Source organism: Anguilla rostrata, chromosome 3, assembly GCF_018555375.3.
Source record: "Anguilla rostrata isolate EN2019 chromosome 3, ASM1855537v3, whole genome shotgun sequence".
In the NCBI taxonomy this organism is placed as follows: Eukaryota; Metazoa; Chordata; class Actinopteri; order Anguilliformes; family Anguillidae; genus Anguilla; species Anguilla rostrata.
Window position 1 is genome coordinate 60,169,778 of NC_057935.1, and position 12,910 is coordinate 60,182,687.

The window sequence follows — 12,910 nt, forward strand, 5'->3', positions numbered from 1 at the left end:
GATTATGAAAGAATGCCCAATAAATTACTTTTCTGACGAGAAACCCACTGGATTCCCATTAAAATCCCATGTTTCACAATGGGAATCCAATGATATTCTCATGAGAACTTTCCTATGGGAATCCCATTGGAAATTTCTCACGGGAATCCCACTGGAATTTTCCATAAGGAGGCTCTGTACATTTACCCAAACTTTCCTGACATTCGGGGGCCATGTTCTGAGAACCAAACATTCCTAGCGGCTAATTATCTGCTGTGAGCTCTGTGGTTAGGAGTTAAATTTACTTTAGGCGCTGATAATACAAGGTCTCAATACTAGTCTAGTGGCTTATAGTCCTGACAAAGACAGTTTGTGTATTAAGTCTCCAGCTACGTATTACCCAATGCTTTAAAACATATTTTTGTCTCTGCTTTTCATTAAAAATAATGGACAAGAGTGGTGGACTTTTGGCAAGCCAATGTGTCTAGGGGAGGTAGTTGGATATAACCGCTGAACCACAAGTATCTTAACTGTGTCAAAGACACCACATATAAACATATTAAATATAAAAGAAAATCTTTTAAAGAGGAAATCTCTATAAATATGTGAAATAAGAAACAGACCTTAATGCTTTGCTCTATTCTGTATGGCATGTTTGTAAGAACTGGAACATGAATCAGGTGCAATAAGCGCAACAAGGACAATCAGTATGGGTTCTGTTTGTTCATGTTTATTTGCCTGAATGTAATTTCAAAGGTCAGACTGAATGGACTTGAGCTTACGCGAGTCACACCGGCTCACAATGAATGAGATCTGCCCCAGCCTAATCCGCCATTGGGTTAAACAGTCCCACCACCTTGGGTTTCATGGGTGCAAAATGGGGTATATGGGTGGAGCAAAGACAGACCGACAGGGAAACATGCAAGAATGCTGGTGATAGACGCAGCTGCAGATAGAGAGAGGGCCAGGGGCAGAACAAGGGAGAAAGTGATGAAGAGGAAACGGCCAGACAGAAAAGCCAAAGGAGCAGTTTACGGAAGGAAAGACTGAGAGAAAACAGACGTGTATTTAGAACAGGAGAGAGTATGGGCTTGGATGATGGCATTTGTTCTTCGTTAGCTGGCAGTCAGTTTTTGCCTTTCGTTTGCCCCTATCGTTTGTGCATGTAGATAAAGAGGTGTCTTTCAGGGGCATTTTCTCTCCACGCTCTGTTTGCCCCCTTCCTCATACTCTTGCTTAGAGATCCACATCTGCTGAAAGGTACCCTGAGACATACAGAGAAAAGATCATTTAAATTAGAGAAGATTTCTTTTCCCAATTAAAAACACTGTACATTCAACTTCCCATGCCGGAATGTCTGGAACACAAATAAATCTAACCTTTTCAATACCAATTAAGCCAGTTTTAATTTGAGAGAGGGACAATTTGGGAGAATAAATTAATAAAACTCATTTGGGAAATATGTCACCTCTTTGCATGTTGCATTATTGCAATGCGCATACTCAAAGTCAGTGTATATTCACAATAGACAATCAAAAGGGCTGTTCTTTCACCTTTTTTACAGTTTGTCAGTATATCTCTTTCTATCCCACTGATTTTTTCAGTCACCTCTCCAAAAAAAATGTCAGTATTGGAATAAAGTATATTTAGCAAGCTGTCACCAGATTTTCAAGTGCACGGTGTCAAAGCACAGACAGTGTGAAACCAGTGTGCACCAGGCAGTGACCAGGCGTATTAAAATAGAGAAATACAACTGTGATGTCACCTTATCTGCAGAGAGGAGGTCCACCAATCATGCAGTATGTGCTTAACAACCAACAGAACACCAACAGCTACTGGTGGATTTTTTAGCCATACTTTCAGTACTGTAGATATTAGCAGGAAGTAATATGCCCCAGTCTCTGTTGGTGTTTATGGAATTGTTCTATTGCTTCTTACAAACAAACCCAGTTGATGGAGCTCCTGTTTTTAGTAGCAATGACACCACAACTCACTTAACCCTATTTTATTATTATTCTGTGTGACCCCCCCCCTTCTCCTTCCGCCCTTTCTCACCAGCGAGGCCAGTATAGAACCTCCAATCCACGGGCTAAACCGACGCTCCATAGAGCTATTGCTCGCTATGAGCTTCAGCCTCATACTCTGTACAAGGAGAGAAAAATGAAAACCTTTTTAGTTTTAAAACCCCATCTCATTTTTACACAGCCAAATCAGGACAGCATCTTTCATATATCATATTCAGACTGTCACCCACAGCCAGCTTGCAGGTACCTATATAGTGGGGAAAACCAATTCTGAAAGAAAGAAGCTAAGAGAAAACAGCATCCCAGCACACTGCTCAACTACTTATAACCTGTTATCTCAGAGTGAGAGAATTCACTTTGGATGCTGCTTCTGAAAAATGTATAAATGAAAAAATCTATTTACATCAGGATATGCAGTATGCCTCTTAGTGAGGATATAAATACAGGTACCAGATTGAAGAAAGACAAAGATAAATAATACGGGGATAATGAAGAGAATGAGAACCTGAGAGAGAGAGATACAGTACCTTGAAACACAGATACATGAAAATAAGAATGGATGAATAGACAGCAATAAAAGATTTTTCATCAGAGTTTGCTTGTCAGTGCTCCCCCAACACTGTAAGGTTGTGGCGTACAACACCATTTGGCAATCAAAAGAAATAGTCAGTCTGGCTCCATTTATGGGTAAGAGTGGTGCAGGCCTACCGGAGGTGCCTTCTGGGACAATTCCCTATTAAGCCTCTCTGTGAAACCCTGGAGCAAGGTGTTCCCTCCAGTGACGATGACACTCCCGTACAGACCCTGCACACATAGATTCGCAGGTGTTATTACATGCACACACAAGCGTGAACACACACACGTGCCTGCACACAACCACACATGCACGCAAACACACTGTAACACCAAGGCGTAGCTACCATTGAGGATACCAAGGTCATGTGCTCAGTATTTTTTTCATGTCCATTTCCGAAGCCTATATTTAATTTCATTCTTTAGTAAGAACATCAGTTGCAACTCATGTAGGAAAGGAATGAATGATCTTCAATATTTTCTCCAGTTTAAGCCTAATCTAGAGGGATAAATACAGCATTTACACCCTAAAAATAACCCTCAATTAAATGGCTAAACGAAAGGGGAAAAAAGAGTATACCCCCACCTAACCCTCCACCCCAACCCCACCCCAGCTGAGTCTCTTGGCCTCAGTATTTTTTAGGTCCTGGTTACGCCCCTATCTAATGCATTCACATGATGGTGGAGGCACCTACAGGCCGGATGTCAATGTCACACATGCCAATGCTGGTTGTGACCACATGTCCTACTCCCAACATAGTGTTCCCAGAAAGACCCTGATGGAGAGAGAGAGAGAGAGAGAGAGAGAGAGAGGAGATGTGGGGAGGGTACAAGAGAGAGGGTTGAAGAGGAAGGAACAGGAGAGAAAGAGAACTAAGTTGCCTTTGGCCAGTCAATTTTCTGCCAGGTCAAATGGAAACATTTTACATTTGCATATAACCTTTCAACAAAATAAACAATACACTGTAGTGAAATAAAAATCCACATACAGTATTCAAATATATTCCGAAAAAGTGTTGAAATTAAGCTACACATCAGTACAACTGAGACAGCATGGTGACCTTGACATTGGAGGGGTCAAAGAGGCCCTCTGGGATACGCAGTCTCTCAGCGCCATAGTCAGTGGCGTAGCCGCTAGGCATCTCATAGTGCACGGTGGGCATCTGGGCAGCCACTCTAACAGCAAGTTAGAGGACAGGGCAAACAGGAAGGACAGATGAGAATACAAACTGGCACATCTTCACACATCAGTTATTAATAGAACAAAAACTGTGAAAACGTTTCCAAAAATAAATACATCAGTTCATGAAAGATATAAATAAGGGCTGATAACAGCTTGCATATTGTTTGTAGATCTTATTCTGTGTCTATACGTATTGGTGCATGGGCTTGTGTTGTGAGTTCCTGTGAAGTCCATTAACCCTCGAAAAAGAGTCTGATAAGGACCACACCACTTACTGTTCATCGTAGGGGGAGTCGGATACCTGCAGTACAGACGCTTGGAAATCCTGAATCACCTCCTGACAGCAAAGAGGGACAAAAAGAGAGCCAGAGCTTGATCTAAAATACTGTAACAAAGAGTTTTAAGGTTTTCAACTAACGTCAGGCATATTATAATGCACAGCCCACTTTTTTTGATGTGCTTCAACCAAATTTATTCACATTCTTAGATCATTTATAAAGTGACGAGTTCAGCATGTCACCACAGTTTGTTGAGATATTTGTTTAATTAATTTCAACAGTGGCAGCCAAAGCGATAGCAGCACAAAGTAGCAGTGGCTTATGAGTAAGTGCAACATATAGAAATGGTACAGATTCCCTACATTGCACATGTAAGTGTGCCAGGACTTGGTGACAGGTGGAAGTTTGTCTTTCTTTGTCCAGTTTGGGGGTGCTCCCTCTCTCACTGGCTCCTATGGGGAGAGGTAGAAGGAGAGAGTGTATGAGGGAAGAGAGAAGTGCATGAATAGCAAATAACCAACTGTAAGAAAGACATGAGGGCAGACGAGAAAGAGAAATTGATAAAAGGATACATAAAACAAAAGAAGTTGCAAAAGCTGGAATGAGGAATAGATAAAGAAATGAGACAGAAGTTTGAGGGTGAGACAAATACAGATGACAAATGTGAAAGATGCCTGACTCATTCTCTCTGACTGCCTTGTTACTGCTGTATCATACAGCGACAAATAAGTAGTCAGAAAGTGAATGAGGCATACTCAATCAGTAATAGAGAGAGAGAGATACTGAGAAGGACCAGAGGCATTGAGTAGGACAGACATACAGTATGATAAATGAGACTAGGTGGTAAGAAAGATAATGAGACAGACAGTGAACGATATGAACAAACAGGCAGTGGGACAGACAGACTGGGTGACAAGCAGAGACAGAGAAAAGCACCTTGGCAGCGATCATGTATGGAGGGGTTATGTCAATGTTCATCTCCTGGAACAGCTCCCTGCACTGCATGGTGATGAAGTCCCCAGCCAGAGGAGATTTGACAATGCCTGTAGAAGAACAGACTGAACATGCTCGACCACCTTCTGGAATAGAACACACTGAGACTAAACCACCTTTTGGAACAGGACACACTGTGACTAAACCACCTCCTGAAGGAGAACATGCTGTGACTAAAACCACCTCCTGAAGCAGAACACACTGTGACTAAACCACCTTCTGGAGTATAAAACACTGTGACTAAAACCACCTCCTAAAGAAGAACACACTGTGACTAAACCACCTTCTGGAGTAGAAAACACTGTGACTAAAACCACCTCCTAAAGAAGAACACACTGTGACTAAACCACCTTCTGGAGTAGAAAACACTGTGACTAAAACCACCTCCTAAAGAAGAACACACTGTGACTAAAACCACCTCCTAAAGAAGAACACACTGTGACTAAACCACCTTGTGGAGCACAGCACACTGTGACTAAACCACCTCCTGGAGCAGAACACACTGTGACTAAACCACCTCCTGGAGCAGAACACACTGTGACTAAACCACCTCCTGGAGCAGAACATACTGTGACTAAATCCACCTCCTGAAGGAGAACATACTGTAACTAAACCACCTTCTGGAGCAGAACACACTGTGACTAAAACCACCTCCTAAAGAAGAACACACTGTGACTAAACCACCATGCAGCCAGTTCACCTTGGTCTTGCATATTGGTGCTGCATTACAGGAGGAGCAACTACAATTTCAAACATATATGAAAACATTGGAAATGTACACTGTATCATTTCACACAGTTTTTGTATTACGTCCCACAATCACATATTTGAATTGCATAATCAATTTTCATAGCACTGTTCAAGAGTCACATAATTAGTTCTTACACAGATTTCCAGCTCATTTTAAATCAGTCTTACTCACAGGATATGGCATGAGGTGTCATTTGGATGGTTTCCCAAAATCAGGGCAGTATCCCCAAGACACAATGTGTGTGTGTGTGTGTGTGTACTCACATGTGTATGTCCATGCTCTCAAGTTAATTTTAAGTCATTTAAATGTAACCAACAATACCAAAAAAAGAACTGACAATCAAAAATAGTCCAATAAAGCAACAACATAAGCCCAACACAGCATTTTATGCTAAACCCATCAATATATGTGTTTAAGTGAACACCAGGTATGAATGACTGTTTGATACGTACCTTGCTGAAGGACATACCCATCATGCACTGGGATGGCAGTTGTGTGTGTGGCTCCACTATCAAGCACAAGACCAGTCGCCCTCCCATTAGCAAATCTGAGATCATGTCAAGGACACACCTCTACATGTGACTGACAGCCTAACAGATATTCTCATTAATTTGCAAATTTGCAAAAAAAAAAATATTGAGCAATAATAATAGCAGTTGCTGGGAATCCCTGTCAATGTGATTTATTGAAATATAGCATTGAATACCTGAAAGCATATTATTAAGAGTCATGTTGAACAAATAGAAATTCTGTGTGGTGTGCCTTTGAGAAAATAACTGCTGGTGCCATTATGGCTTACATCCACACTACAGCATTCTCAGTGTGACCAGATCAGTTCAGTGTGACTAGGTTATAACCAGATCATAACACTTCCACACTAACATAGAGCTATTAGCACAGTCTACTTTAACAGTACCTCACAGTGGTTGAGTTGTATCCTGAAACTTACTGACACACATGTATGGACTGAGACTGGCACACAGACTGACTGACCGCTTAACTTGCACACCAACTGAATACCTAATCTGACTAGGCTGATCTGCTACACTGACAGACTGAATGCAGGCAGAAAGCACATACCCTTCATGAGCCGTACAGCCACGGCGGGGGGGGCGGGAGCTAGATTGGGGGATACGCTGTTAACACTGCTGTCTTGCAGAGGAAGAACGCTGGGATATTGTAGTGTTCAAACATCAGCTCTGTGAGCTTCTCCCTCTTTGCCCGCGTGTTCCACTGCAACACACAGAGTAGCGATACACATGCAAACACAGAAATGAATCAGCACCTGAAGCTGTTTGTGCAGACTGACGTATGAGGAATAATGTACTCACTGGAGCTTCAGACATCAGCACTGGATGCAGGCTGGGTTCTGACTTGATGTGCTTGCAGTAGGTGTGGTCCAGTATGGCCTGGAAGGCTTCCCAGTCCTCAACTGAAATATACATGCATATATACACACATGCACTCATACATGCACACATGTGCATGCATGCAAACACGCATACATGCACACAGATACACAGGCACGTGCACACACACAAACACACACAGGCACACCCGTCATTGTACAGGTCAGCAAGACACAAGATTGTAAGACATATCATGTTGCACTGTGTTTAGTAGCACATTTCAAATGCTTGACACACTGTAGGTGTTAATTAGAACTACCATTAGCATATATGGTACTGCCCAGTTGATTGAACCATTTACTAGATATACTGTGGAACACCATGCTTGCTACATAAACATAACAGAGTTTAGGTCAATTCTATTAAATTATGAATTCTATTAAATTATGAATTCTATTAAATTATGAATTCATTTATTTTGATAAATATATCTCCACAAGCCTCCAAATATATTTGCCACTTACCACTGCAAACAATGCTAACCATTTACTAATGCTACCTGGTAAGTCAGATGTAAAATAACGTTATAGCAACATATCGTCCATTGTCAATTCAGCAATTCTCGATCAAATTCAGAATTGACACCAATCAGAAACAATACCTGGGCTTCCCTTTAAAATGTATAACATAATTCCAAGCCATAATAAGTATAGTGATACATATGAACAACAGAAGTCAATTCTGTGGAGCAGATTTTGGTCAGAGAGAGATTTTTAGTGAGGCAAGGTGGTTGACACCCAACTCATGCCATTCTTCAGGGGGGAGAAGAGCTCCACCCCAGCCCGGGCCACGTGCAGCGCATTGGTGTCCAGGTAAAAGGTTCTCCCTGCTGCCTTCTCCTGCTCTGCCCCCAGCTCGCCTCCACCCTCTTCCTCCACCAGCACCCCCAGGGAGGTTGGGAAATCGGCCTGAGGGTAAGGAGGATGGAGGGAAATGAAAGGAGACAGGATCGAAGGACAGAGGTTTGAGAAGGGAAGGTGATGGGATGAGGAGCACATAGAGGAAGGGAAGAAACAAGGTGAGGGAGAGGAAGCAGGCATTTGCCCACACAAGGAAACTGGAACATGATCTCACAAAGAAAGAGGGAGAAAGAGGCCAAAAGGCTATATCAGCTAAGGCTGACATATAGAGACCTCAGATTTTGTGGCAGAGATACACTACAAGGCCAATAGTATGTGGACACTTAACATCCAACATCTCATCCAAAATTATGGGCAGTAATGTGGAGTTAGTCAATCCTGTGCTGCTATTACAACATCCACTCATCTGGGAAGGCTTTATACTAGATGTTGAAGCAATGCTGCAGAGATTTGCATTCAGCCAGAAGAGCATTAGTGAGGTCGCACACTGATTTGGCGTTTAGGCCTGGCTCGCAGTTGGCTTTCCAATTGATCTCAAAGGTGTTGGGTGGGGTGGAGGTCAGGGCTCTGTGCAGGCCAGTAAAATTCTTACACACTAATCTCGACAAAACCATTTCTACATGGACCTTGCAGTGTGCCCAGGAGCATTGTCATGCTGAAACAGGAAAGAACCTTCCCCAAACTGTCGCCACAAAGTTGGAAACACGTAATCATCTACAATGTTATTACATTAAGATTTGCCTTCACTGGAACTAAGGGGCCTAGCCCAAACCATGAATAACAGCCCCAGACCAAGAGGCATCTATTACATATACTTTTGGTCATATAGTGTAGCTACCTTATATACTTAAAATAATATGCAGCAATTAGTATTTTTATTTTTTGTCCAACGTCACGGACAATCCTACCTAGCACCAAGTATCTGAGTACCATCATTTTAAATGAATTCTGATACTATGTAAAATAGCTGTTCCAGCTCTTTGATAGTACAGGAATGGTATTACCGTATGGAGCACATTCATGTCTTTCTTACTGATTATTTTTAGCCCCTTTAATGCTTTCAAAGATCATTCTAAGGCATTAATTTGAATATGACTTAGGCTTGCTGTTCTCGAGGAAATGTGTAATGCATGTTTTACTGTTATGTGCTCAGTTCTTTTCAGCTTGATGTTTATATGCAAATAAAACATTAAAGTAAAAAAACAAAAAATGAAAATACCATACCACTTTAAATATGAACCTTGCAGAACAGCTGCCCTTGTGTCTTGGATCCAGTAGTTCAGCTATTGTTCCACATATGCCAATACTGCAGCATTCATAGCTGTGACGGAGGGGCATTCAATTATGCTATAGCCTACACTAAGTTCATAAGAAAAGGATGTGCCTTCCCATTCCTGGAACTCACCTTGGGACAGTCCTCACCAGCATATCCTGCTCTAGTGGAGAAAGAGCCAATGTCAAACACAAGGGCTCCTACTTCATCTGTGGAAAGAGAGTGGTGAAGGGTGGAGTCTAATTAACTAAAACAAATGCCACTGTGATGACAAGGACCTCCCATTTCCTAACTAATGGGCAAATACGTCGAACCTGATCTTCTTTAACTGCCACCGTGGTTTAAGAAAGGGGGGGGGGGTGTATTTAAATATTAATATTTGAACTTGTCAATATATGAGTTTGACATCTGCCTTGTATATACATTGGCAGAGCATTATATCTATTTAAATGAACCCCGCCCCAAATGACGCAAGTCGTAGACCAATCTCAAAACTTGCACGCACGTGAGAAACAATGAGTGTAATAAGCACTCACATCCACACGTCCAGGTACATATAGCGGCATTCATGCACGTATCAGTTAATATGTCGGCCTGAGAGACTGATTTCTTAACCTGTTCTCTTTTCGATGACTATCCTTTTCTTCCTGTGTGTGCGCATGTGTTTGCCACAGGAATCATAAACCCTGGACGTTAATTTCATCCATGCTAGCTTTCCGTTCACTGCATCCTTTTTTGCATGTGCATAGCTTGTTGTATTCTAAAAATCGGAAACGACAGCATGTTTGTTTCGTTGTATATGAAGATACAAACAAGAACGACAATGATCTTACCTCCGCCATAAACCCCGCCACTCATATTGTCATCTAAATATAATTCTGATTCCCCAAAATAAAAAATCGACAATCTCGCTAGCGGAAAAAGCTAAATAAATATTTTGAAAAAACAAAAACAAAATGAAATGTCAAATGATTGTGATAATCGGGTCAATTGAGGCTCAGAGAGGTTGTGGAGGGTGTAAGATTTTGGGTTTGCAGTAGGTGATGCATGTAGCCTATAGAATTATTCGGAGGCGGACAACCGAAAATTCCCCCTCAAGCTCCTGCACCCCCTTCGAGTTCCCTTTCTCTACCGATGTCTCTCTTTGCAATAGACCAATAGAAGAGAGCGATGGCTACCAGGGAATATTGCTATTGGCTGGCAAGGCGAATGGGGACTTAAAGGTTGTGGTCCCCGCAACTTACCCAACGGTTTGGATAGACCTGCTTGCAAACTCTCCTCAGGTGATGCACAATGTATTTTAGAGTATATTGCAAAAATGTATGATCATTTTGTAGTCAAATTTCCATTTATAAAATATAATAAAATATGGTTGTATTTACTCACTAAATGTTGTCAAGATAGGCAACATTTGCGTTGGATTAAATTATTTAGTATTTATTATTTAATTTAGGCTGTACTGATGCATAAAATGTATTCAGTAATGTTTGATTATGAGGGTCCAACCAGCGACGCAGTAAAAAAGCGTCCGAAACCATTTGCACCACCTATGCTTTACATATTTAAACCTTACTCTAGGCAGCTGTTTTAAATGTTTGAATGCAACACAATACTGGGGTTGGTAACATATAAGACTAGTAGATTTAACTTCATAGTCGCTCCGCCTTAAAGCCACTTCTTGATCTTCTGAACTTTACTAATTCCGCAACAATTGTACAATTGTAACGCTTCTGGAATGGAAAGGGGCGAGGCGTGACTACAGCATGTTTGGTAGAACAGATTAACTCTAGCCTCTAATCAGTCGTCTTTTGTGTGATATGATTATCGATGCAGCCTATAAGATTTACAAACTCATTTAGCATTTTTTTATTGTTAAATATTTCATTTTTTATCGTCAAACCCAAAAATCGAATGCAAATACAAAGCAAGTGAAGTGCAGACACACGGCCATATGTTTGAGGTAGGCGTAGAGAGGTACAAGCAACGAGTGAAATTCTGGAGAGAAGAGCTTAGAAATAAATAAATAAATAAGTAAGTAAATAAACTGGAGCGATAAACCCAGTTAACATGGATCTTAATGATCTAAATCAATGTAGCTAGTAGTAATTAGGTACGGCGCCTTTATGAAGCTACAATATACATACTGTTTGACAGCAGTACAAATTAATAACGGCACATTTTATTGTAGTTTCATGAACTGATCTTAACACATAGTATGCTAGATCATGCAGACACTGGGCTTTCCAACAACCATCGTAATGTGCAGGAGTTTTTTTCTCAAGGGGCGGGGAGCTACTTAAACAGCTATCGGTTTCCGTTTTTCAGCATGCACTGCTGCCACTAGGTGCGTTTACTGTATGTAGGCTATATGTGCGTATTAATGTATGTATGCGTGCATGTATATTCTTTAGTGTTACCCATGCTATACGTATAGGTACCAGTCTGTGTGGGTACATGGCTGCTTGTGAGCCTTTAACTATGTTTCAAATTGTGAATAAGAGTACATCTCTACCCTTTGCTAAGGCTGTTGCTAGGCAACCCATCCTCCGTTACTACACTCCCTAATGAGGCTTGGTGGAGAACGGGGCAGGTGGGACATACCATTATTGGTCTATGTTGCGGGGGGGCGGGGGGGGTCGTTCCTCTATGCAGAACAGCCTATTGAGGGTTCGGTACATGGCAAAACGAAGGTCTCCTTTGTATCACAGTGTCATGTTTTAGCCTATCAAGCACAAACATGGGGAAATAATTTCTCTCTGTTCATGTTTAAGATTAAAATACTAGCATGGATGCAAACAGATGTGTTTGACATTCAGAGAGGTAATCATGGGAGTGAGACACTTATCAGAGGGCCATGAACACTGATGTTCAAAGTGGAAAAACAAATAAAGCACACAAGTTTACCTCACACTCACATGCTTAAACATTAAAGCCAAGGATGAAGACAAGCACTGCAGTTGCACAGATGCACAACTGTGGGACCAGATTCGCAAGGGAATGTGTTTCCGATACCAATGTGTCATCTTCAACATTTGCCTTCAGGAGCCCTCCCCAAGGACTAAAGGCGATGGAGTAATTCACCTAACTGCCATGCCAAACCATGTTGAAATGGTATTCTCAGCTTGAGATGAGCTGTGATCACAGCTGTTTAGTGGGCTATAAAAGTTAAGCAGTTATGTTGTTCATATGTTGGCTGTATAAACCTAAATGACACCAGAGATGTCAGAATAAGGTTCTGTTCAACTAGCAATCAATTTCATGGGCAGTGACCACACATTGACAGATGTCCAATGTAGGCACTCAAAGTATATATTTAACATTATGGCACGTTAAGGAAAATGAGCAGAAGTGATAAATAGTCCAATATTCTTCAGATACCAGCAAAACATCCAATATAAAACCAACTCACAATTTAATTGGGTTTTCAAGTAGGCCAATTGTGATAAGTATTGCCGTTAGGAACCCTGAATATGTCATATGCACAGGTCTCACTCAGTGTAGCAGTGTTTCCCAGAGGTGAGTCTAAGCCCATTAAATAACAGCTGTGTAATTATATTACTGAGCCCTGAGAGTTTGCCTGTCTTCAG

The 12,910-nt window shown here is 41.4% G+C and overlaps 1 protein-coding gene across 2 annotated transcripts; it reads right to left on the reverse strand.

Annotated features, from left to right (window-relative positions):
- Positions 1–687: 687 nt before the first annotated feature.
- actl6b (actin-like 6B) lies at positions 688–10,456 on the reverse strand. Of its 2 annotated transcripts, XM_064328954.1 has the most exons (15): positions 10,157–10,456; positions 9,456–9,532; positions 9,275–9,371; positions 7,933–8,098; positions 7,113–7,213; positions 6,917–7,014; positions 6,234–6,328; positions 4,974–5,080; positions 4,400–4,489; positions 4,035–4,096; positions 3,638–3,752; positions 3,272–3,352; positions 2,712–2,807; positions 2,035–2,121; positions 688–1,244 (listed from the first exon to the last, which is right to left on the reverse strand). In XM_064328954.1, the coding sequence occupies exons 2-15, from the start codon at positions 9,476–9,478 to the stop codon at positions 1,164–1,166; spliced, it is 1,299 nt and encodes a 432-aa protein (XP_064185024.1). In that variant the 5' UTR covers positions 9,479–9,532; positions 10,157–10,456; the 3' UTR covers positions 688–1,163. The 2 variants fall into 2 exon arrangements, with proteins under 2 accessions (XP_064185024.1, XP_064185025.1); XM_064328955.1 differs by lacking the exon at positions 9,275–9,371.
- Positions 10,457–12,910: the final 2,454 nt, after the last annotated feature.